Source organism: Hypanus sabinus, chromosome 17 (assembly GCF_030144855.1).
Source record: "Hypanus sabinus isolate sHypSab1 chromosome 17, sHypSab1.hap1, whole genome shotgun sequence".
In the NCBI taxonomy this organism is placed as follows: Eukaryota; Metazoa; Chordata; class Chondrichthyes; order Myliobatiformes; family Dasyatidae; genus Hypanus; species Hypanus sabinus.
In genome coordinates, this window is record NC_082722.1 from 52,778,287 (window position 1) to 52,801,456 (window position 23,170).

At 42.7% G+C, this 23,170-nt stretch overlaps 1 protein-coding gene across 5 annotated transcripts in view; it reads right to left on the reverse strand.

Moving 5' to 3' along the window:
* Positions 1–19,164, reverse strand: part of piezo1 (piezo-type mechanosensitive ion channel component 1) — a 273,692-nt gene extending 254,528 nt beyond the window's left edge. For 3 of the 5 annotated variants that reach the window (XM_059993071.1, XM_059993069.1, XM_059993072.1), the window contains exon 1: positions 18,645–19,164. In XM_059993071.1, the coding sequence (XP_059849054.1) occupies positions 18,645–18,708 (64 nt within the window). In that variant the 5' untranslated portion in view covers positions 18,709–19,164. The remainder of the gene's footprint in view (positions 1–18,644) is intronic. The other 2 variants (XM_059993074.1, XM_059993070.1) reach the window with 1 other exon arrangement.
* Positions 19,165–23,170: the final 4,006 nt, after the last annotated feature.

The following is a 23,170-nucleotide window of genomic DNA, read 5'->3' on the forward strand; positions in this document are numbered from 1 at the left end:
TCTGCAGTGTCACAGGGATCATTTTGGTTGCAAGGGGCTTGGTCTCCTTCCCTGTTACAAAGTATACAGGTGAATGCAAGATGAGGTACAGAATACTCTGATGCATACATCTCCAAACCATGGTAAGAGAGGAGGTGCAGTGGCTAACGGACTGGTGCAGAGCCAACAACCTGTCTCTGAATGTGAATAAAAGAAAAGAGATGGTTGTTGACTTCAGGGGGGCACGGAGCGACCACTCCCCGCTGAACCTCGACGGCTCCTCAGTAGAGATAGTTAAGAGCACCAAATTTCTTGGTGTTCACCTGGCGGAGAATCTCACCTGGTCCCTCAACACCAGCTCCATAGCAAAGAAAGCCCAGTAGTGTCTCTACTTTCTGCGAAGGCTGAGGAAAGTCCATCTCCCACCCCCCATCCTCATCACTTTCTGCAGGGGTTGTATTGAGAGCATCCTGAGCAGCTGAATCACTGCCTGGTTCGGAAATTGCACCATCTTGGATCGCAAGACCCTGCAGCGGACAGTGAGGTCAGTTGAGAAGATCATTGGGGCTTCTCTTCCCGCCATTACGGACATTTACACTACACGCTGCATCCGCAAAGCAAACAGCGTTATGAAGGACCCCACGCACCCCTCATACAAACTCTTCTTCCTCCTGCCATCTGGGAAAAGGCACTGAAGCATTTGGGCTCTCACGACCAGACTATGTAACAGTTCTTCCCCCAAGCTATCAGAGTCCTCAATACCCAGAGTCTGGACTGACACTTTACTTCACTATTGTCTTGTTTATTATTTATTATAATGCCTGCACTGTTTGGTGCACTTTATGTAGTCCTGGGTAGGTCTGTAGTTTAGTGTAGTCTTTTTCTGTGTTGTTTTTTACATAGTTCCATGTAGTTTTTGTATTGTTTCATGTAGCACCATAGACCTGAAAAATGTTGTCTCGTTTTTACTGTGTACTGTACCAGCAGTTATGGTCGAAATGACAATAAAAAGTGACTTGACTTGAAGTGGATTTCCAAAACACATAGTATAGTAACTTACGATGAGGACAGCTTCCAGATTTGGAGAATTTCCTTTGCACTCGCTCTATGGCAAGTTTACCCTTTCTTAAAGGGACAACACTACACACAACAGTCCCAGTACAATCCCAACAAGCCTCTAGTGAAGGTAGACGTGGAGATTGGGGGAAGATCTCAGGATCATTACAGAACACAAATTTCCAGGGAGTGAGAGTTTTAATTTGAGTGAAGTCATGGGGAAATCAGGGAGTGGAGTCAGGGAATTAAGTTTTAAGGATAGGACTCAGTTCGGTTGATTGGAGGTTGGGGGGAAGGTAAAAAGAAATTGGGACCTTGAGGATCAGAAAGAGTTAATGGTAAAGGGTTGGAGAGGGTGGGATGGTTGCATAGCAGACAGTGTAACACTTCACATTGCCAGCAATCGGTAGATCTGGTCTCAACTCCCTCCGCTGCCCGTCCTGCCTATGACCGCATGGGTTTCCTCCCACATCCCAAAAACATTCAGGTTAGGAAGATATAGTTCAAGACTGTGGTTTTATCTTACATAGTGTAAACTAGTAGTCAGGCGAGATCGACTCCAAATTGATTAGTCAGACGCATGCGCATTGGGGCATAAAAGACCGGAAGTAAACCCCACCCCCCTCCGCAAACCGGAAGTGGAAATAATGCATAAGCACCAGGGGTACCCACCCTTTTTTGCACCATGGACCAGTTTAATATTGACAATATTTTTGCGGACTGGCCGACAGGGGGTGGGGGGTGTGTTAAACACGACCTTTGCGGCTCTTGGCACTTAGCTGCTGTCCCGCCCTGCTCACGTTTTTACCGCGGAAAAACCTCAACGGGCTCGTCTTTAAGTGCAGGGTGCTTGGACTCAAGGTACCGAAGCAGTTTTGAGGGCTTCATTGCCGCATTAGACAGCCTCCAGACCTGAACTCCATTCTCTGCCCGCCCACCACCAGATGCCCTGGCCATGTGCGGCTGGTCGTGGGTGGGGTGAGCGGACAAGGTCAGGGCCGGAGGTCCCAGTGACGGGGCCGCGGCGGTTGCAGTCCAGACAGAGCGACCAACCGGCAAGGAGAGCGAAAGGCCCGCGCCCACCCCCCTCGTAGGATCTATTGACCGACAAAAGTTTGTTTCAGCAGATCGCAGCGAGATAGCTGCTCTGATACTTACGAAACATTGAGCCCAAATTAAGTCATCAGCGAATATTTTAGCACCGGGTTCCCCACGAACATTTGGTGTGCTAAACAGGTTCAGAGGCGGCACCCATCTGTCCACGCTCCAGCCCTGTAGCACCGGCACTTCCCGCCGGCCGCGCTCTGGGACAGTAGCATCGGCTCTTCCTACCGGCCGTGCTCCGGGCCAGTAGCATCGGCAGATCCCCCCGGCCGCACTCCGGGCCAGTAACATCGACACTTCCTGCCGGCCGCGCTCCGGGCCAGTAACATCGACACTTCCCCCCGGCTGCGCTCCGGGCCAGTAGCATCGGCTTTTCCTGCCGGCCGCACGTTTAGGTGACTGATGACCTCGCATGGGTTCAAGTTCAACAGTGGCTGTGATAGGGAATGAGGAAAGGTGCAGCTGACTCATATCGTTTCCTCGCGGCCCGGTGGTTGGGGACCACTGAAGTACACTGTGTAGTGCGGGGGACCTATACGCATGCGCACTGGGCAGAAAGAACGGAACGAAAACCCTGCAACCCGGAAACAATCTCTCAACAGTATTTGTGTATTTATTTTTCTTTCTTTCTTGGTTTTTTTTTGGGATCTACTGGGAAAGTCTCAAAGATCGACCAGTCGATCGCGATCGACGGGTTGGCGACCACTAGTGTAAACGTTAGAGAATGGAGGGTTTCATAGAGGCTCAGTCCATGTTATTCCTCTTTTGTATGAATTCACTTATCTTGTTATGAACATTGCTCACATTCAGATTTGTCTGTACTAATTATACCTGTTCTGATCTATAATTATACTCGTATTCTCTGCCCCTCCTTTATGAATATATCTTGATCCCACACTCCACCATATTATCTTGCTCGGTTGCTCAACCATGACCCCTAACCAATCCCCCCACCCCACCCTTTTATCCCCTAGCACTACCAGATACTATTGACTTTCAGTTTCCTTTTCTAGTTTTCAACACAACCATAAACGTGCTACCCTGCAATCACAAAAAAACAGTAATATGCATTCTGGGAAACTATAGTCTACACAGCTTCCTATGATAGCAGAATTGCACTATAATTGGTATGACAGGAAGGAAGGTCCGCCAACAGGAAACCAAGACATCAGCTGATACATCTGCTACGGAAAAATAAAAACAAAAACCTAATTAAGTTACCTTGAGTATTATGCTGTGGAACTCAACACCGTTAAATTGGTGACTGATAAGTACCAACATTAACAGTAACGATTTCTTAAAATTTCTGATCTGCAAATGAAAGTTCCTAATTTATTACAATAAAAAACAAGTTTCATTAATTTCCTATACTTAGCTTTAACCTTTTCTAGATATTGTTGTTTCCATTTACAGAAGATTCAAATCTATTCTTCCTCCTGTTGAGAAGCAACCGTAAATGATGCTCATCCTAAATATACTTCAATGCAGTGACAAAGATGAAGCTATCCGAGAAAGCCAAGAGAAAAGTACTGGGCATACTGGTGTCCTTGTTTTCTTGCAGAAGCAGTTGATCGAATAATAAATATGTTAGGCATTTTCAACAATTTGTATAACCAAAATAATAGTAAAACAATTAGAAGATGAGAGGAAAATCCTGAAAATAGGCCAGCCCAGTTTTTGAGAGAAACACAGTTCATATTTCAGACTGATGAGCTACCATCAGTTTGTAAACTCTGTTCCTCTTTCCACAAATGCCAGCTAATCTGCTACATATTTCTTCTCCTTTCCTCTCACATTTGCAGCAACTACAGGATTTTGCTTTCCTGCTAGAAAATATCAGTAGGGAGAGAATTCAAAGGGGAAGCATTATCACCATTTGATCACTTAGTCTGACAAGAAGGGTGTCCATTACCTCCCCCTGGACATCATAAAAAGGGAGCAAAATCATGAATTCCCTGACAAAATTACTGTTTTTCTTTACACCTGCCTTTGCTAAATGTATTTTATTTAGAAATGTGTATAATGCTAAGGAATTGGCTCAACACAAGGAAGATATCTGCACAATTGGAGAAATCTCCTCAGCCAAATTTATATTCTTGGCCGACCTGAAGCAAAAGGTCAAGGAAAACCTTCCAAATTGCTACACAGATTTGGCAGCAATCTATCAGCAAGAAAAAACAAGCACATCAGGTATTTTAGAACAATAAACAGAGGCCCCATCGAATTAGTGGACTCTCAGATCTGAATATTTGAGAACAATATAGGAAGACAAAGTAACACATTAATCGCAAATTCCAATTCTTCCATAAGCCATAAACTATTTGAAAGAAAACATAAAGCCAGGAGGTGCATGTACTTAGTTTCATCTTTATTTTTAGTGAAGCGTGCACTTACAACGTGGTGGTGTAATGACGTATGCTATCCACGTACTTTTACATATAACCTGTAATGATCTATGTAAACAACAAAGAATGCTTAATCAAACAATATTTACTCAAATATTACTGATATATTAAATACATAACATTCTCTGCTTAGCTATAAACTCCAAGTCAATATAGAATGGTACGCAACTCTATATACTATATAATACAACCACTAGAGAGACATCCACAGCATAATAAATTTTAAATTGTCCCATTCAGGCCTAAAGCTTTAATCATTGTGGGGGATTTCTTACACTTTTCCTGACAAAGGAGATCACTCTTCTTGGCAGGTGTGGCTGTGAAACAATCTCAGGTTTTGGGGCCTCCACCGTGGTGGTTGTAAGAGTTGGATTTGGAACTACAGGAAGTAGTTCTGACAACTCTGAACATCTTCCTTCTCATTTCTTCTTTCTTCTCCGAGATGTTGTTGGCATTTTCTAAACATCTTAGCATTCTGAACAGTGCATGGCAAGCTGCTCGATCTATTGATCTATTCCAGGCCTCCAGATAAAGCTTCAAGACAATGCTTTCATTTTGACCACATCTAGATGACCAGCATGTAGCCCCTCCAACACGTTAGCTCTCAGCTTGGATGGTACAACAACATTCAATCCCCACACAAGTCAACTTCCATTCAAATCAAGTTCATCCCAGCTCTGAATAAAATGGGGAAGCTGGTAGTTCTATTACACATTCCAGCCATTTTGTGTTGCCATGTAGGCCTGAGACGGTGTGGGGGCTTTTCACCATCTCTGCTGTAATAGAGAGACTCTCAATTTGCATGAGGAAGAATACATTCAGAGGATTGTCCCCTTTTGTAAATTTTTCAGCTATTTCCTTTTCCAAGGGTAAACGATATAATCCATCAGCATTTCTATGATTGGCTGTCCTTTTGAATTCAATGCTGTAATTGTGACTTCTAATAAACAGAGCCCTTCCCTGTATTTGTGCTGCTGTTAGTGGAACACCCTTCCGTGGATCGAAAATGCGCACCAATGGCTGATGATCAGTAATGAGGGTAAACTCTCTCCCACAAAGGAAGTGGCTGAAACATTTTACACCCCAAACCAGACTCAGGACCTCTCTGGCAATCTGCATATAATTTTTCTCTATGGTGGTTAGGGAAACTTGATGCAAAGGCTATGGGGCATTCACATCAGTCACTTATAACCTGTGACATGCTGTACACATACTACAGCCAAGCATCACAGGATGATGTGGATCAAAATGCGCAATACATTGTCTGACATCACTATTTCCTTTGTCCTTTGGAAAGCCACTCCACCGTGCTTTGTCCATTGCTTTTTCATCCTGCTCTGTAGCAATGAGTTCAAGAGGCGGAGCACATTAGCCAGGTTTGGCAAAAACCTGTTATAGTAATTGACAAATCTTTAAAAGGACCTCAAGTGTGACCGCAACTTTGGTCTTGTGGCATCCACCACTGCTTGAATTTTCTCAGCACATTTGTGTAATCTTTGCCCACTGACAATATGATCACAGTAAGTGAGGCTTGATTTAAAGAATTCAGACTTGTTGCAGCATGCTCTAAGCCCATAATCTTCTACAAAGTTTGTAATCTTTTTAACACCGTCTTGAAATTTTGGAGATATTCCTTGTCATCCTTACCAGTAAAAATGATGTAATTCAGAACATTGAGTGCCTGGGCAGCCTTGCAGCATCTGGTCCATAGCTTTCTGCCAGAGTGTAGGTGTAGATGCTACTCCAAAAGTAAGCCTATTATAGCAGTAGTGTCCTTTGTGAGTTTTATGGAGAAATACGTTGGACTCTTCTTCCATCTCCATTTGCAGGTAGACTTCAGCCAATTCCACATTGCTGAAGTGTTTCCCTCTAGAAAGTTTTGCAAAGATATCTACTATCCTGAGCAGGGGGTATTGATCCATTTTCAGTACTAGGTTGATGGTGACCTTAAAATCACCACAGATTCTGGCAGACCCATTTTTCATGGCTACTGAGACCATTAGTGTTGCCAATGGGCCCCACTCAACCTTGGAAAGAATACCTTCAGCTCCATGCGATCCAGTTCACAGGCCTCTTCATCACAGATGGTAAGAGGGACTGGACGGGTTTTGGAATGCTTGAATGTGGCATTTACCATTTAACACTATGTTTGAATTTTCCAGTGCCATCCTTGAACACGACTGTAGCATCAACCAGTACCTTCCTTAATTCACTTTCAGTTGACTCCATTGCAGGGGATACAGCATGCAAATAGTGGATGGATCTCCAATCAAATTGTAGTTGTCTCAGCCAATCACTAACCCACACTGCAGTTTGTTGGTTGTTGTATTTCACTGTTACAAATGTCAGTCCAACAGGAGTTATCTTTTCTCCAGTACAGGTTCTTAGCTGGATATCTGCAGGCTTCAGTTTAGTATCTATGAAATGTCGCTCAAACTCATTTTGTGGAATAACTGAAACAGCTGAGCCAGTGTCCAATTCCATTTTAATTAATCTGCCGTTCACTTCTGGTATAAGCCATATTGTTCATCTCCTGTTAGCTTTCACACTGTTAATCTCAAGGCTACGCAGTCCTGTGTCACTCTCACCGTTATTGGATTTTTCATCAGCAGCACATAGATTAATGTTAAAATTGTTTAATAGCTATTTTCTACTTTCAGCAAGGAGTACATTTTTAATTAGAAATCTTTAGTTTTAGTTAATTATCAGTCACTAAATCTAAAAATTGTAAACAGTGGTTTGACAAAAAATATCAGAATTGTTTCAGTTAGTGCTTTTCCTCCCCCAAACAACAATCAATCCAATGTAAAGAAACACTTAGAACTGATATTACCACTGAAGGTTCGGTTATTCAAAAAGATTTCCAAAAGGAATGAACTTCCACAGTTTAGGTAAAATTCTCTTGGTGTGTGCAGCTTTACAAAATACAGGAAAGATTTGATCTTTAACTACATTTTCTCTTAGTCACAAAATTTCTTCCCACAATGTGTTATTTATCAAGAGCTTATCATTAATTTTCTATAATTTGTAAGGAGGGGCAAAAGATCCATAAATTTCCCATTGATAAGAGGGTGGGAATTAAGAATTGGGATTCAGCTTTGCTTGGTATTGCTCTCAATCAAGATAGTTCTGCAATGTGGTATACAGATCTAAAAACAATAAACCACCATAACAATATTTATTTTACCACTTACCACTTTTAGTACAATAGGAACATTTTAATGGAAACACTCTGGTTGCAGACAAAAAATATTATCCAGCCATCCTCAGTAGTCAATGAACTTTGGAAGTGACTGTTGAATAAACTTAACACAAAGTCATAGTCATGTGTTCTACATGATGGAATGATTTTGTCTGTTACTCCTATCCAGCCTTTGCAACTTCCACATAAATTGATTTACCTAATTATCCATTATTATTTCACAGCAGGGTGGCAATGTAACTACAGAATAAATTGACTATTCTCCGAAGAGTTATTTCCATTTTCAACTGTCCTCCCAGGCCTTTGCTCAACTTTGCAAAGGTTGAACTGGATATTTTCAGTTTGCATATAGAAAGTGAAGTTGTGATTTTGCGTGCAGTTGATGGGGGAGAATTCTTGGGGAAAGGTGGAAGTGATTGCTTGAACAGAGAACAGAGAAGCCATTACTGACACCTCACTAGCCATGGACTGGTCAAGTAAAGCAACCAGAGACCACAGCCTCAAAGCAGACTGCTGCAAGGGTGCAAAACAGATTCCAATTATGCTGAAGTTAGCACATTACTGGGGCTATCTGGACTAACTTGATGTACAACATTTTAAAAATATCATTTTCCAAGGATTTATCAAATCCAAATTCTTCTTTAAAAAAAGCATTTTAGTGCTTGTTTGAAATAATCATGCTCTCTGCACTATTCTTCAACTAAAAAGATAAATCAAAACCCAACCATAAGCTTCCATTAAAGAGTTTTTTGGTCATCTTCTGAAAAAATCAATTTACCATTCAAATAATAGAGGATGTTCTGTCAACAGTATATCAGACCTGAAAATCCCACACACAATGCAACAAAAGCATGTTCCATCAAAATAAGCAGACTTGTCCTTTCTTTCTCTTCCAAAAGAAAATTATTTATCAGAACTTTGACATTACAAATTAGAATCATTATCATTTATAAGTTCACATCAGTGTTAGGATGGACATTAGCACTTGTGTAATAGATAGGATACTTTCTTTCTACTTTAATGACAAACAGATTCACAAATCTTCAAGTCTGAGGTAAACACAACTCCATGTAAAAAGGTAATAATAAACATTACTCAAGCAAAATATTAATCACTGATTTTAAAGAGGTTTTAAAACCATGGTTCATTACTACAAAGGATTTGATATGATCATTTAAGTAAACAGATCAAAATCTAACAAGGCATGCCTAGTAACTGTAGGTATAGCAATACTCAAAGCAGCAAGGGATATGGCACAAAAAATCCAGGAGCTGCCAATAACGAAGAATTCAACTGATCATCTGAAAGGTGGACGGAGTGGTAGGAGATGGAATTTAATCCAGACAAGTGTGAGGTAATGCACTTTGTTATGTGAAACACTGAGAGGATATACCATAAAGGGCAGAGACCTCAGAAGTGTTGATGTACAGATAGACCTTAGAGTGACAGTTCACAGTTTCCTGAAAATGATGACGCAGGTGGATAGGGTAGTTAAGACGTTATTTGGCATGCTTGCCTTCATAAGTTGCAGCACTGAGTACAAGAGTTAGAAAGTCACATAGTAGCTATACAAACCATTGGTTAGAACATAGCAAATAGTCAATTCCCACGGCAGGCAAGTCTAAAACTTAAAAGACGGATTTGAAATGTGAGTGGAAAACTTACTTTAATGGAGATTTGAGGGGCAATTGGAAATAGGTACAATCAGTATTGCACTTGAATGCCTTCTTACTTTCAATTCAATTGCAGAAGGCAAACAAGAACACACACAGTCTGTATAGACACTTCTACTTACTATTGACTAAAGTCTATTAAATTGGATGAAGGGTAAAACAGCAACAGATTTGACTCAAACTGGGTCTTGTTTATGCCAAGCAAATTAACATGATTGCCCTGGCACGGCTTTTTAACCTCTGGGCTGGACTTTGAGCGAATCCCTCAGGATGAAGGATGGCTTTCTTCCACCCTGTTCTATGAGTTCTGAGGTGACTGATGAGGCTAATATGGAAAATGTACATTTCCACATGAGGAGGAATGGGTGGGTGAACAGCTTGTAAGGTGGTGGTGCTCCTTCCACTGTTTACACGGGCTCAGTGTGCCCCCAACACTCGGGCTCGATGCTTACAGCACCTTCCCAAAAGCATCTCCACTTTTACTGGTTATAGGCCAGGAATTCCCAGGAGCTGTGGGGGAATTTGCATTTTTCCACACAGGCTTTGAGTACATTGATGAACATTTTCCTCTCTCTACCTAGTAATCAGATCCTGTGACAGAACTCAAAATAGAGCATCTGTTTCTGGAGTCTGGTGTCAAGCATGTAAACTACTCGACCTATCCACAGGAGTCGACCAAGTGTAATTAAGAGTCTCAATGGCAGGAATGTTGGCTGGAACAGGACATGGACACTGGGTTACTTAACTTTCCAGTGTAATTGGAGGACTTTGCAGAGATAGCACTGGTTGCAAGTTTCCAGTACCTTGAGCCATCATCCGTAGGTTGTTCATTTAGGAAGGGAGGAATCACTGCTGTTTGGTAAACTGTGGGTTTTATGCCAGATTTGAGGGCTTCATCTCCAAATGTTCTTTTAGTCAGAGACTCAGAGCTTACAGCATGGAAACCATAAGATATAGGAGCAGATTTAGGCCATCTGGCCCATCCAGTCTGCTCTGCCATTTCATCATGGGTTGAAAGAGGCCCTTCAACCCAAATTGTCCATGCTAGCCAAGGTGCCTTCCTAAGCTAGTCCCATTCACCTGCATTTGGTCCATTTCTCAATAAAACTATCCTATTCACAAACCTGTCCAAATGTCTTTTAAGTGTTGCACAGGAAGTATGGTGAGTTAGGGAAGAGGGTGAATAGCAGAACCTCAAAGGTAGTAATTTCAAGGTAGCATGATGTGCTAGTTAGGGCAGGAATAGGATGATAATACAGATGAATAATTAGATGAACAATTGGTACAGGGTCAGGGTCTCAGATTTCTGGATCATCGGGATCTCTTCGGCAGAAGGTATGGCCTGTACAAAATGGACAAGTTACACCTCAACCCGAGGGGGATCAATATCCTTGCTGGCAGGTTGGCTCGAGCTGTTGGGGAGGGTTTAAACTAATTTGGCAGGAGGACAGGAACTGGAGTGATAGAGCTGAGGGTGAGGCAGTTGATGTACAATTAGGCGGAGAGTGTAGTGAGAATGTGAGGAAGGACAGGCAGACGACAGGACAAAATTGCTGTCAGTGGGATGAGTTAAAATGTAACAGGGCTAAAATCTTAAAGGGTGATGAATATGGGACTGAAGGTGTTATATTTGAGTGCATGCAGTATTCAGAATAAGGCAGATGATCTTGTAGCGCAATTAAGAGTTGGGCAGGTATGACACGTGGGCATCACTGAGTCGTGACTACAAGAAGATCACAGATGGGAGCTTAACGTCCAAGTATCAAAAGGACTGGCAAGCAGGCAGAGAGAGTGAGGCAGCTCTATTGTTTAAAAAAATATATAAAATCCTTAAAAAGAGGTTACATAGGAATGGAAGATGTAGAATCCTTGTGGGCCGAGTTAAGGAACTGCAATGGTAAAATGACCCTAAGTAGTAAATGTGAGTTTCTGAAAAGTAGCCAGGATGTGGGATATTAATTATAATGTGAGATAGAAAAGATATGTAAAAAGTGCAATGTTGTAATAGTCATGGGGGATTTCAATTGGGAAAATCAGATTGGCACTAGATCCCAAGACGGGGAATTTGTAGAATTCTTACAAGAGCAGCTTGTGAATGAGCCCACCAGGGGAAAGGCAGTTCTAGATTTGGTGTTATGCAATGAATCAGATGTGATTAGGGAGCTTAAGGTAAGGGAACCGCTAGGAGATAGTGATCATAGTATGATAGAATTCACCCTGCAGTTTGAGAGGGAGAAGATAAAGTCAGATGTATCAGTATTATAGTGCAGTAAATGGAATTACAGAGGCATGGGAGAGCAGCAGGCCAAAGCTGACTGGAAGGGGGCCGTGTCAGAGATGATGGCGGACAGCAATGTCTGGAGTTTCTGGGGGCAATTTGGAAGGCAAAGGTTAAGTAGTATTCTAAAGGGAAAATGCGGTAATCATGGCTGACAAGGGAAGTCAAAGACAGCATAAAAGCAAAAGACAGGGCATATAATAATAGTGGGAAGTTCGAGGGTTGTGAAGCAGGTAATAACCAACAGAATTCAACTAAAAAGCCAATAATGTGACAGAAGATACAAAATGGGTTTTTTTTCAGATAGATAAAGAGTAAAAGAGAGGTGATAGTGGGTATCAGACTGCTGGAAAATAACGCTAGAGAAAGCAATAGGGCACAAAGAAATGGTAGACGTACTAAGTAAGTATTTTGAGTCAGTCTTCACTGTGGGAGACACTAGTAGTATGCCAGAAATTCAAGAACGTCAGGGCTAAGTGAGTGAAGTTGCTACTACTAGGGAGAAGGTGCTTGGGAAGCTGAAAGTTTGGAAGATATACAAGTCACCTAAACCAGATGGACTACATCCCAGGATTCTGAAAGAGGTAGCTAAAGAGATTGTGGAAGCAGTAATCATGACCTTTCAAGAATTACTTGCTTCTGGAATAGTTCCAGAGGACTGAAAAATTGCAAATATCACTCCACTCTTTCAGAAGGGAGGGTTTCAGAAGAAAGGAAACTTTAGGCCAGTTAGCATGGTTGGGAAGATGTTGGAGTTGTTTGTTGAGGATGTGGTTTCAGGATACTTAGAAGCACATGATAAAATAGGCCTTAGTCAGCATGGTTTCCTTTAGGGAAAATCTTGCCTGAGTTCTGTGGGAATTCTTTGAGGAAATAACAAGCAGGATAGACAAAGGAGAGTTGGTAGAGGTTGGTCACTTGAATTTTCAGAAGGCCTTTGACAAGGTGCCATACTTCAGGCTGTTTAAAAAAGGATAAGAGCCCATGGTATTACAGGAAACATACTAACATTGATAGAAGATTGGCTGATTGACAGGAGGCAAAGAGTGGGAATAAAGGGGGCTTTTTCTGGTTGGCTGCCAGTAACTCGTGATGTTCCACAGGGTACCATTGGTACCAATTCTTTTCACATTATATGTCAATTATTTGGATGACGAAATAAATAATGTTGTGGCCAAGTTTGTAGGTGGAGGGGCAGAAAGTGTTAAGCAGAAGGACTATGACAAATTGGGAAAATAGGTAAAGAAGTGGCAGATGGAAAACAGTTTTGGGAAGTGTTTGGCTATGCACTTGGTAAAAGGAATAAAGGTGCAGACTATTTTCTAAACAGGAAGAAAATATAAAAATCTGAGGTATAAAAGGACTTGGCACACTTTGTGCAGGATTCTCTAAAGGTTAATTTGCAGATTGAGTCAGTGGTAAGAAAGAAATGCAATGTTAGCATTCATTTTGAGAGGACTAGAATACAAAAGTGAGGATGTAATGCTGAGAGGCTTTATAAGGCATTGGTCTGACTGCACTTGGGAGCAATTTTGGGTCCCTTATCTATGAAAAGATGTGCTGGCCTCCTGGAGAGGGTACAGAGGAGGTTCATGAGAATGATTCCAGGAAAGAAAGGGTTAACATTTAAGAAGCATTTGATGGCTCTAAGTCTGTACTCGTTGGAGTTTATGAGAATGAGAGGGATTTCATTTAAACCTATTGAATATTGAAAGGCCACGATAGAGTGGATGTGGAGGGTACGTTTCCTATAGTGAGTGAGTTAAGGACCAGAGGGCACAGCATCAGAACAGAGGGATGACATTTAGAAAATAAATTAGGGGAATTTTTTAGCCAGAGGGTGGTGAATCTGTCAAATTCATTGCCATGGACAGTTATGGAGGCCAAGTCAAAGAGTACATTTCAAGCAGAGGTTGATAAGTTATTGATGTGTTATCATCTGCATGGAAAAACTTGTCTCTCAGGTCGCTCTCACTTTAAACCCATGCCCTCTAGTTCCAGACAATTCTACCCTCCGAAGAAGACTGAGCATGAGCATTCACCTCTTTGCTCTACCCCCCATGTTTTTATGTACTAAGGTCACCCTCAACCAGGGAAGACAGTCCCAGCCTATCCCATCTCTCCTTACCTCAGGCCCTCCATGAAGGAACACTGGATGAAAAATTTGTATTAAGATAGTATTAAATTCCAGTTTTCATTTTCAAAATAAAATAATTTTCAAATCTATATTTGATGACAAACTATTTTCATTTTTGTTGATATAATTGTCATAAGCTGTAATTTTAGCTGATGTGATAATTTCCAAACCTTTTGTATAAAAAATCTTGATTCATTTTTACATTGTATCATCCCATGCATCTGTAAAAATCAAATTAATTTGCTGCTGACTTGTCACTTACAGCATGTGACCATTCAACTAGTTCAAACTCATAAACAAACATATATAATGCCCAGCTAGAATATCTGTCACTTTAGAATGAAAAATTTTGAAAGCCTAAATGTCAATGTTAAACATGCTGCACATCTTATGTGGAGATAAAGACAGAAATAATTGCTCCAACTTGCAAGCAAGCTGACACACACACACACCCACATCCTTCCTATGGGCAACCAGAACTGAACATAAGACTTCAAGTGTGGTCCAATCAGAGTTTTATAGAGCTGTAACATTATCTCTCAGCTCTTGAATTCAACCCTCTCTACCTAATGAAGATTAACACACCATACACCTTCTTAACCACCCTATAAACTTGCACAGCAACTTTGAGCAAGCTATGGACCTTTCCTCCACATTGCTAAGAATCCCATGCCTCACAACTTTCAGGATGAGCTAAGCATGGGGAATCTAGGTCAAATCCCTTACTGAGATCCATATACAACACCTCCACCACTTATCCTTCATCAAAAATCTCCATCGAGCTTGTGACGCATGACCTGCCCCTCATAAGACCATGCTGATTGTCCCTAATAAGACTATCCTTCTCCAATTGCTCGTAAACCTTAACCCTGAGAATCCTCTGCATTAGTTCAGCATGCACTGGTCTACAATTCCCAGAATATTCTTATTACCTTTCTTGAACAAAGGAATAACATTTTCCTCCCTCTAATCCTCTGGTACTACTCCTGCAGCCGGGAGTTTGCAAAGATCATTGTCAACACCTCAACAATCTCTTCCCTCACTTCTTGTAGTAACCTGGGGTACATTCCAACTAGCCCCAGAGGCTTCTCTATCCTAAAGCTTCTCAGAAGCTTCAACACATTCTTTTTCTTAACCTCAACATGCTCCAGCACATTAGCCTGTTCTATGCTGATCTCAAAGTACCTCTCCCTGGTGAACACTGAAGCAAAGTATTCATTGAGGACCTCCCTTATCTCTTTCACCTTCAGGCACATGCTCCCCCTTTATCCCTGATTGGTTCAGACCTCACTCCAGTCACTTTCCTGTTCTACACACGTATAGAACAGGGTTTTCCTTAATCCTATTCACCAAGGCCTTCTCAAGTCCCCTTCCAGCTCTACTACATCAGAAGAAATAGGAGCAGGAGTAGGCCATCTGGCCTGTCGAGCCTGCTCCGCCATTCAATAAGATCAGGCTACCTGCCTGTTTTTTCCCCATAACCCTGAATTCTCCTGTGTCAAGGGGAGTTCCTTCCTCTCTGCCTTATAACTCTCAAGTGCCCTGTTAAGGAGTATTCTGAACTTATGTGAATATAGCAGATATTAACTCAAGCAGGAGCCAATCTTCAGTCCTTATTGTAAATTGCAAGCAGTAAATCAAAGTTAAAAGCACAGGCTGGCCCACACTCTAAGAGATTGCATATGCATCAGCCAAACATTAAGACAATGGGATCTAGTTAATTGCCCTGTATCAACTATGGGTTTAAAGAATTTGCACCATAGTAACATTGTGAACATTGTGTAAATTCAGAGAAGTTTGCAATTAGTTTGTCTCAGCAAAGGTAGACATGCAATTCAAAGGGAATATTGTCAACCCAAAGATTTAAAGTAAATGATGTCATTGTAACTATTGAACCTGTATTGAATCGTCTACCGTTACCATTGATCTTAAGGATATAAAAGTACGATGTACTTCTGGATTGGAGAGACTGTTCCATGACTGTCTCCTGAAGAATGCTTGTTATGATGAATAAAGACTTCTACATCACCAGCTTTAGTAACTTCCATCACAGTCACAACAAGCTCTCTCTGATTTTTGCTTTCTAAACCTTAAGTATGCTTCTTTTTTCCTCTTGAATAAATGTTCCACCTCATTTGTCAACCATGATTCCTTAACCCTAGCATCCTTTCTAGAACTCCATGTAAGTGCTCCCTAAACAACTTCCATATTTCTGTTGCACATTCCCCTGAAAACATCATTCCCAATTTATGCTCCCAAGTTCTTGCCTAATACCATTGTCATTAGCCTTCCCCCGATTTAATACTTTACCATACTATCAGCTCCTGACCTTGTTTGTGGTCAGGGAGTTGTGGTCACAATCTCTCAAATGCTCACCTACCAAGAGGTCTGTCATCTGACCAGATCCATTGCCTAATACTAGCTCTAGTATGGCCTCTCCTCTCAGCCTGTCCACATCCAACAAATCTAACTCTTTTGCACTAAGAAGGTGCCAATCAAAATCAAGAAAGCTGAAACTACCCATGACAACCATCCTATTATTTTGCACATTTCCAAAATCTGCATCCCAATTTACTCCTCAATGTCACTGTTGCTTTTGGAGGACCTACAGAATACTCTCAATTGAGTCGTTTCTCTCTTCCTGTTTCTGACGTCAGTCGACGCTGACTCAGTGGGTAATCCCTCCACAACATCCTCACTTTCTGCAGTTGTGACTCTTCCCCTAATTAGCAATGCCACTCCCCCAGCTCTTTTACGAGGAGGATGAGAGATGACTTGCCAGAGGCCTACAAGAGTGGACAGCCAGAGACACTCTCCCAGGGCAGAAATGGCAAATACAAGACCCTAACTTTAAGGTGTTGGAAGGAAAATACAGGGGAAATGTCAGAGGTAGTTTCTTTTACATATGAAGAGTGGTAGGTGTGTGGAATACTCAGCCAAGGGTGGTGGTGGTGGTAGAGGCAGATACATTCGTGACATCTGAAAGACTTTTGGAGAGGCACATGGATAAAAGAAAATTGGAGGGCTATGTGCGAGGGAAGGGTTAGTTTGATCTTGGACTAAGTTAAAGGGTCAGCACAGCATAAGACCATAAATCAGAGGAGCAGAATTAGGCCATTCAGCCCATCAAGTCTGCTCCACCATTCCATCATGGCTGATCCCGGATCCTGGATCCCACTCAGCCCCCTACACCTCTTCTCCCCATATCCATTGATGCACTGACTGATCAGGAAACTATCAACTTCCACCTTAACTATACCCACGGACTTGGCCTCCATTGCAGTCTGTGGCAGAGCATTCCACAGAATCACTACTCTATGGCTAAAAAGAATTCCCACTTATCTCTGTTCTAAAAGGTTGCTCCTTTGTTTTGAGGCTGTGCCCTCTAGTTCCGGATACCCCCGCCACAGAAGACATCCTCTCCACATCCGCCCCATCTGGTCCTTTCAACATCATGGGTATTATCCTGTACTGTTCAGTGTTGTACATAATTAGTAAAATAGTCTGATGAGTGTGCTTGCGTAGTACTCAGAGAAACAAGATTCAGCTCAACTGGATTCATTTCCTTGAGTTTGCTCTGCCAGGCGAAAGCTCTTCCCAGCACTGTGGTATTTCTCATAAACTGAACTCAGTCCATATCCTGATTCTCATTTATGCAGATCTTATCTTTACAGTTATATTTTAATAGAGCACTCACCATAGCTACCAATGTAACAAAGACAAAATTCACATCAAGAATCTGCAATTTTTATTGTTCTTTCTAACAAAAAGTTAGTCTGATGAAGTTTTATTGAACCAATGGCTCCACAAGCCCAACATGATGGCGAGACTATCTCAAACTCCCGGACGGTTCAGCAACAAATGGACCTGTTAAATAAACTTCTTCACCCAGCCATCAAGTTCAGTAATCTTTTCCACCCAGCAAACAACCATGACCATGTGGGATACAAGTCGGAAATGCATCTTTGTTTAAAAAAAAAGGATGTTAGCTCCTATTTCTTTTGTATTGCTCAAGTCCGCGATGACTGATTGACATAAAACAGGAACTCTGAGGTTATCATATCAGAGCAGAATCAAAAATGGGTTCCACATCAGCCTAGTTTGGGCGGGGACGGGTTGTGGGAGGGAGTGGAAATGGGTCCCATTACTACCCAATCCCGCCTAAGGGTTTCGGCCCGAAACGTCGACTGTACTCTTTCCATAGATGCTGCCTGACCTGCTGAGTTCCTCCAGCATTTTATGTGTGTTGCTGGAATTTCGAGCATCTGCAGATCCTCTCCTTTCTCCCCATTACTACCCTCCTCATAGATTTGCATGATCTTAGTGAAATATCCTAAATGCCAACTGAAATGTTTGCATCGTCATATACAGGTACATTAACCTTACAAAATGATATTCTGAACTTTTGTGAAACACTTTGAGAAAAAAATCGATTCAAACCAAACACACTGCGTAGTAGAACTTGAGGATGGAAGGGTATTTCTGGGACCATATAATGTTAACTTTGATTTCAGAGATCACGGAATAAACTACTTCCATCCTTTAGTCGCAACAAATTACCCGTAAACTTTCATTACACACGTGTTTCGAGAGCATTTTCAAAGTGAGTTGAGAAGGGGCTCGCTGCTTTCGCGGCAGGGGTGGGGTTAAGAGCAGGGAAGATTGAATTGTGCGATTTTAAAAGAAACGATTCTCGCATTCCCGAGAGGGGGCACACGGTTACATCACTGGAAAAAGTTACTGCAGCAACAACTTTCCCTGATGAACGAGTGCCCGGCAGAAATCACCACACACCACTGATAACACTCACCGGCCAAGAGGGAGAGCGGCAGGAGCAGCCAGTAGAAGAAGCCGCTCAGCACCTGTAGATCCATCCTCACGGGCACCGGCCTCTCGCTGCCAAATTACTCCACACACTGCTCTCAAGTCAGGAAACCATCACCGACCGAGGGCAACCTCCTTTACTGAACTGTCATGCCCCGGCACAAGCACATGTGCGGCTGCAGTGGGCTGAGGTTCCGGTTCGTCCTCACCGACTCCTGGCAATGCTCACATCCCACCAGTAAGCCCCCTCATTGGGAGCGAACGGACGCCCGCCCTGGCTTCATCCCACCTCCCAACGCGGGCGAAGGAGTGAAGTGCATTTGAGAAACTTGGCTGGCTCAGGAGTGTCAGCCGGGCTCCTCCCGCCTCGGCACGTCTCAGCGCCAGAGTGGGCGGATCGGTGGCGCTGCCCCGCTCATCGAACTCCTCTCTCCTCCGTGATTTCCCCTCTCGGCTATTGCCAGTAAACTCCAGCTCCAGTCACTTCCCCGGCTGTAGCCAGCTGGAACCGGTGACACGAGATGCTGCTAAAATAAAAGTGCAGCCTTTCTGGAGCGGAGTAACGTCACTAACGTCAAAGTACAGCTGCTGCCTTGGTAATGACCCCCTGACAGGAAAACCTGACAGATGTTTCACAGGTTTCCACTTTGAATGATATCGCCACCTACTGAGGGAATTACTTGTTTGTTCAGTAGCGGCTGTCAATGAACGAGGAACACCTCACCCCACCCCCGCATTTCCCTTTCCATTTTCTTACCGTCTCATAATAAGGATAAATGAACATCAATCCGCCGGTTTAATAATTTGGTAGACGGTTTCATAACCCCGTGACGCTGCCGCATTATAGTCCGTTTTTATCACTTCAACTTTTCTTCTTGCTCTACCGTGCGTCGTTGTTTTCACGGCGGACGCTATACTTAATGATGTATTTACTATCATGTATACTGTTTACTCTGTAGGCTTCATGCTGGCAAGGAACTGCATTGACCGGGCGTATTTGGCATAAACTAAACTGAACCTGCAGCCTGTGTAAACCAGAGCACGTGCAACTTGGCTGCCGATGTCCTCTTTCCAAATCCCATTCAGCTTCACCAGCCAGCGAAAATCTGGCACCCTAACCAGGCGCCCAAAGCTGGAGGTGGAGGAGTTTCTGCGGGATCACACAGCGGTCGCTGTAGGAATCAGGGACCCCAAAAGTCTCCAACCAAGATTCCCGGTAACTGAGTTGAATGTGGCGGGAGGTCCAGGATATCATCAAGAGAGAGAAGTCATCTGCCACCCCAGGACCGAGTGGTACATATATGTCAAACTCAAGGCCTGCGGGCCAAATCCGGCCCGCGGTGGAATTATCTTTGGCCCGCGAGATAATATCTAATGTTATTAATATAATATAATTAATATAATATCTAATATTTAACACCCCTGCCCTATAAGCTATAAAAGAAATACCCAGAATTCATCCAGAGGTTGTGGAAGATAATGAGGGAGATTTGGACCAAAGGCTTTATCCTACCAAGCTAGAAAATGGCTGAAAAAATGCTTTGTTCCCAAGGAGGAAAATTCCTCCACAATCACCCTATTTAAGACAATCTCCCTCCTTAGCATGGAGTGCAAGATATTCTTCTCAGTGCTTGAGAGAAGGCTGACTTCTTACATAATGGAGAACCACTATATCAACACATCCATCCAGAAAGGTGGCAGCCCAGGTTTTCCTGGGTTCCTTGAGCACACCCCAATTGATCCACAAGACGAGGCAGAAGAAAGGCAACCTAACAGTGTCTACAGATCAATTCCACACATCCTCATCCAGGTTGGCCTGGACCACTACTACATCCTGCCAGTGACGTGAGACGTGAGCACCAGCTACGTGAGATTCAAGCTCTGCTCCACTTCAGCCCACTTTACAAACAGGTGGCAAGATCTCCAAAGAGAGATTCCAACCAGCTGTCCCATCTCCTCCATCTTGTTGTCATGGGTATGAACCTCCACATATCAGCAGCAGCAAATGTAACCAGTGGTGGAGCCGGGGATCTGACAACCTGCAGCATGGGGGTTCATAGTAACCACTGTAACCCATGTCCATCAAGATGGGTATTGGAAACCCTGGACAATGTAGCTACTTAGGCTAGGGTGACCTTCAAGGCCGGGAAGTCCAGATGCATGGTGATCAAAAAGGGCAAGGTTACTAACAAGTTCAGTTTTCAAGTACTGGAGGAAGTCATTCCATCCAGTAAAATGTCTTGGAAAGTGGTTTAATACAGCAATGGCGGACAGCACCAGCACTAGCGACACTGTAAAGCAGACTGAAGAGTGGCTGAAGAAGATTGACAAAACTGGACTCCCTGGTAAATTTAAGGCACGGTTGTTCCAATATGGTCTTCTACTAAGGCCTTGCTCCACCCAACCTTTGGAACTTCCTTCAGCCCCATAACCCTCCAAGGTCTTGACATTTCTCTGAAGTCAGTCTCTGGAATGTTCCTCTTATCTATTCCTCTCCATAGATGCTATCTGACCTGCTGAGTTTCTCCAACACATTGTGTGTGTTACTCTGAGATATCCCCAGCTCTCTGCAACCCCATTAACTGTCGGGCAAAACACAGAAACTCTCTTCAGCTGCCTAGCCTCAAACAACAGGAGTTCCCCCAATTACTTTCTCTAACTCCTTAACTTTGCAAGTTTGGTGTCAGAGTTTGTTTATACTACATTAAGGTTCCACATTACCTTTCAGAAATGAGCTCTACGTGATGATATGTATAAAATACATATATAATATACATTATCACAGAGTCATAGGATATAGGAGCAGAATTAGGCCATTTGGCCTATCAAGTCTGCTCCACCATTTCAATGTGACTGATCCATTTTCCCCCTCAGCCCCAATCTCCTGCCTTCTCACATATCCATTCATGCCCCAATCAATCAGGAATCTATCAGCCTCTGCCTTAAATATACCAAATGACTGGGCCTCCTGTGGTAACGAACTCCACAAGTTCACCAATCTCTGGCTAAATAAATTCCTCCTCATCTCCATTCTAAAAGGGACACCCCTCTACTCTGAAGCTGTGTCCTCTGGTCTAGGACTCCCCCACCATAGGAAACATCCTCTCCACACCAACTTTCAGCTTTCAATAGGTTTCAATAAGATCACCCCTCATTTTTCTGAACTCCAGTGAGTACAGGCCCAGAGCTGTCAAGTGCTCCTCATATGATAAGTTTCCAATTCCAGAATCATTTTTATGAACCTCCCTTGAACACTTTCTAATGTCAGCACATCCTTTCTCAAACAAGGGGCCCAAAACTGCTCACAATATTCCAATTGAGGCCTCATCAGTGCCTTATAAAGCCTCAGCATTACATCTTTGATTTTATATTCTAGTCTCTCAAAATTAATGCTAATATCGCATTTGTCTTTCTCACCACTGACTCAACCTGCAAATTAACCTTTTGGAAATCCTGCATGAAGAGTCCCCAGTCCCTTTGTACCTCAGATTTTTAAAATTTTCTCTCTATTTAGAAAATAGTCTATGCTTTCATTTCTTCTACTAAAGTGCATGACCATACAGTATCTAACACTGTATTCCATCTGTCACTTCTTTGCCTATTCTCCTAATCTGACCAATCCTTCAGTTGCCTCTTTGCTTCCTCAACACTACCTGCCCCTTCACCTATCTTCATATCATCCGTAAATGGCCATAACGCCATCAATTCTATCATCAGAATCATTGGCTTGTAATGTAAAAAGAAGCAGCCCCAACACAGACCCCTGTGGAACACCAGCAGCCAACCAGAAAAGTCTCCTTTTGTTCCCACTCTTTTCCTCCTGCTATGCAGCCAATGCTCTATCCATGTGAGTATCTTTACTGTAATACCATGGGCTCTTAACTTGTCAGACATCCTCCTGTATAGCACCTTGTTAAAGGCTTTCTAAAAATCCAAGTACACAACATTCACTGATTCTCGTTTGTCTAGACTGCTTGTTATTTCTTCAAAGAATTCCAGCAGATTTTCCTTCAATAAACCATACTGACTATGGCCTATTTTATCATGTGCTTCCAAGTACCCTGAAACCACAACCTTAATAATCAACTTCAACATCTTCCCAACCGCTGAGTTCTGACTAACTGGCCTATAATTTCTTTTCTACTTCCTTGCTCTCTTCTTCAAGAGCGGAGAGACATTTGCAATTTTCCGTTCCTCCAGAACCAAGTCAGAATTAATTGATTCTTGAAAAATAACTACTAATGCCTCCACAATCTCTTTAACCATGTCTTTCAGAACCCTGGAGTGTATAACATCTGTTCCAGGTGACTTATCAACCTTCAGACCTTTCAATTTCCTAAGGACCTTCTCCCTAGTAATGGCAAATTCACAAACTTCTATCCCCTGACACTCTCGAACTTCCCACATACTGCTAGTGTCTTCCACAGTGAAGACTGATGCAAAATATTTATTTAGTTTCACCGCCATTTCCTTCTCCCCCATTACTACCTCTCCAGCATCATCTTCCAGCAG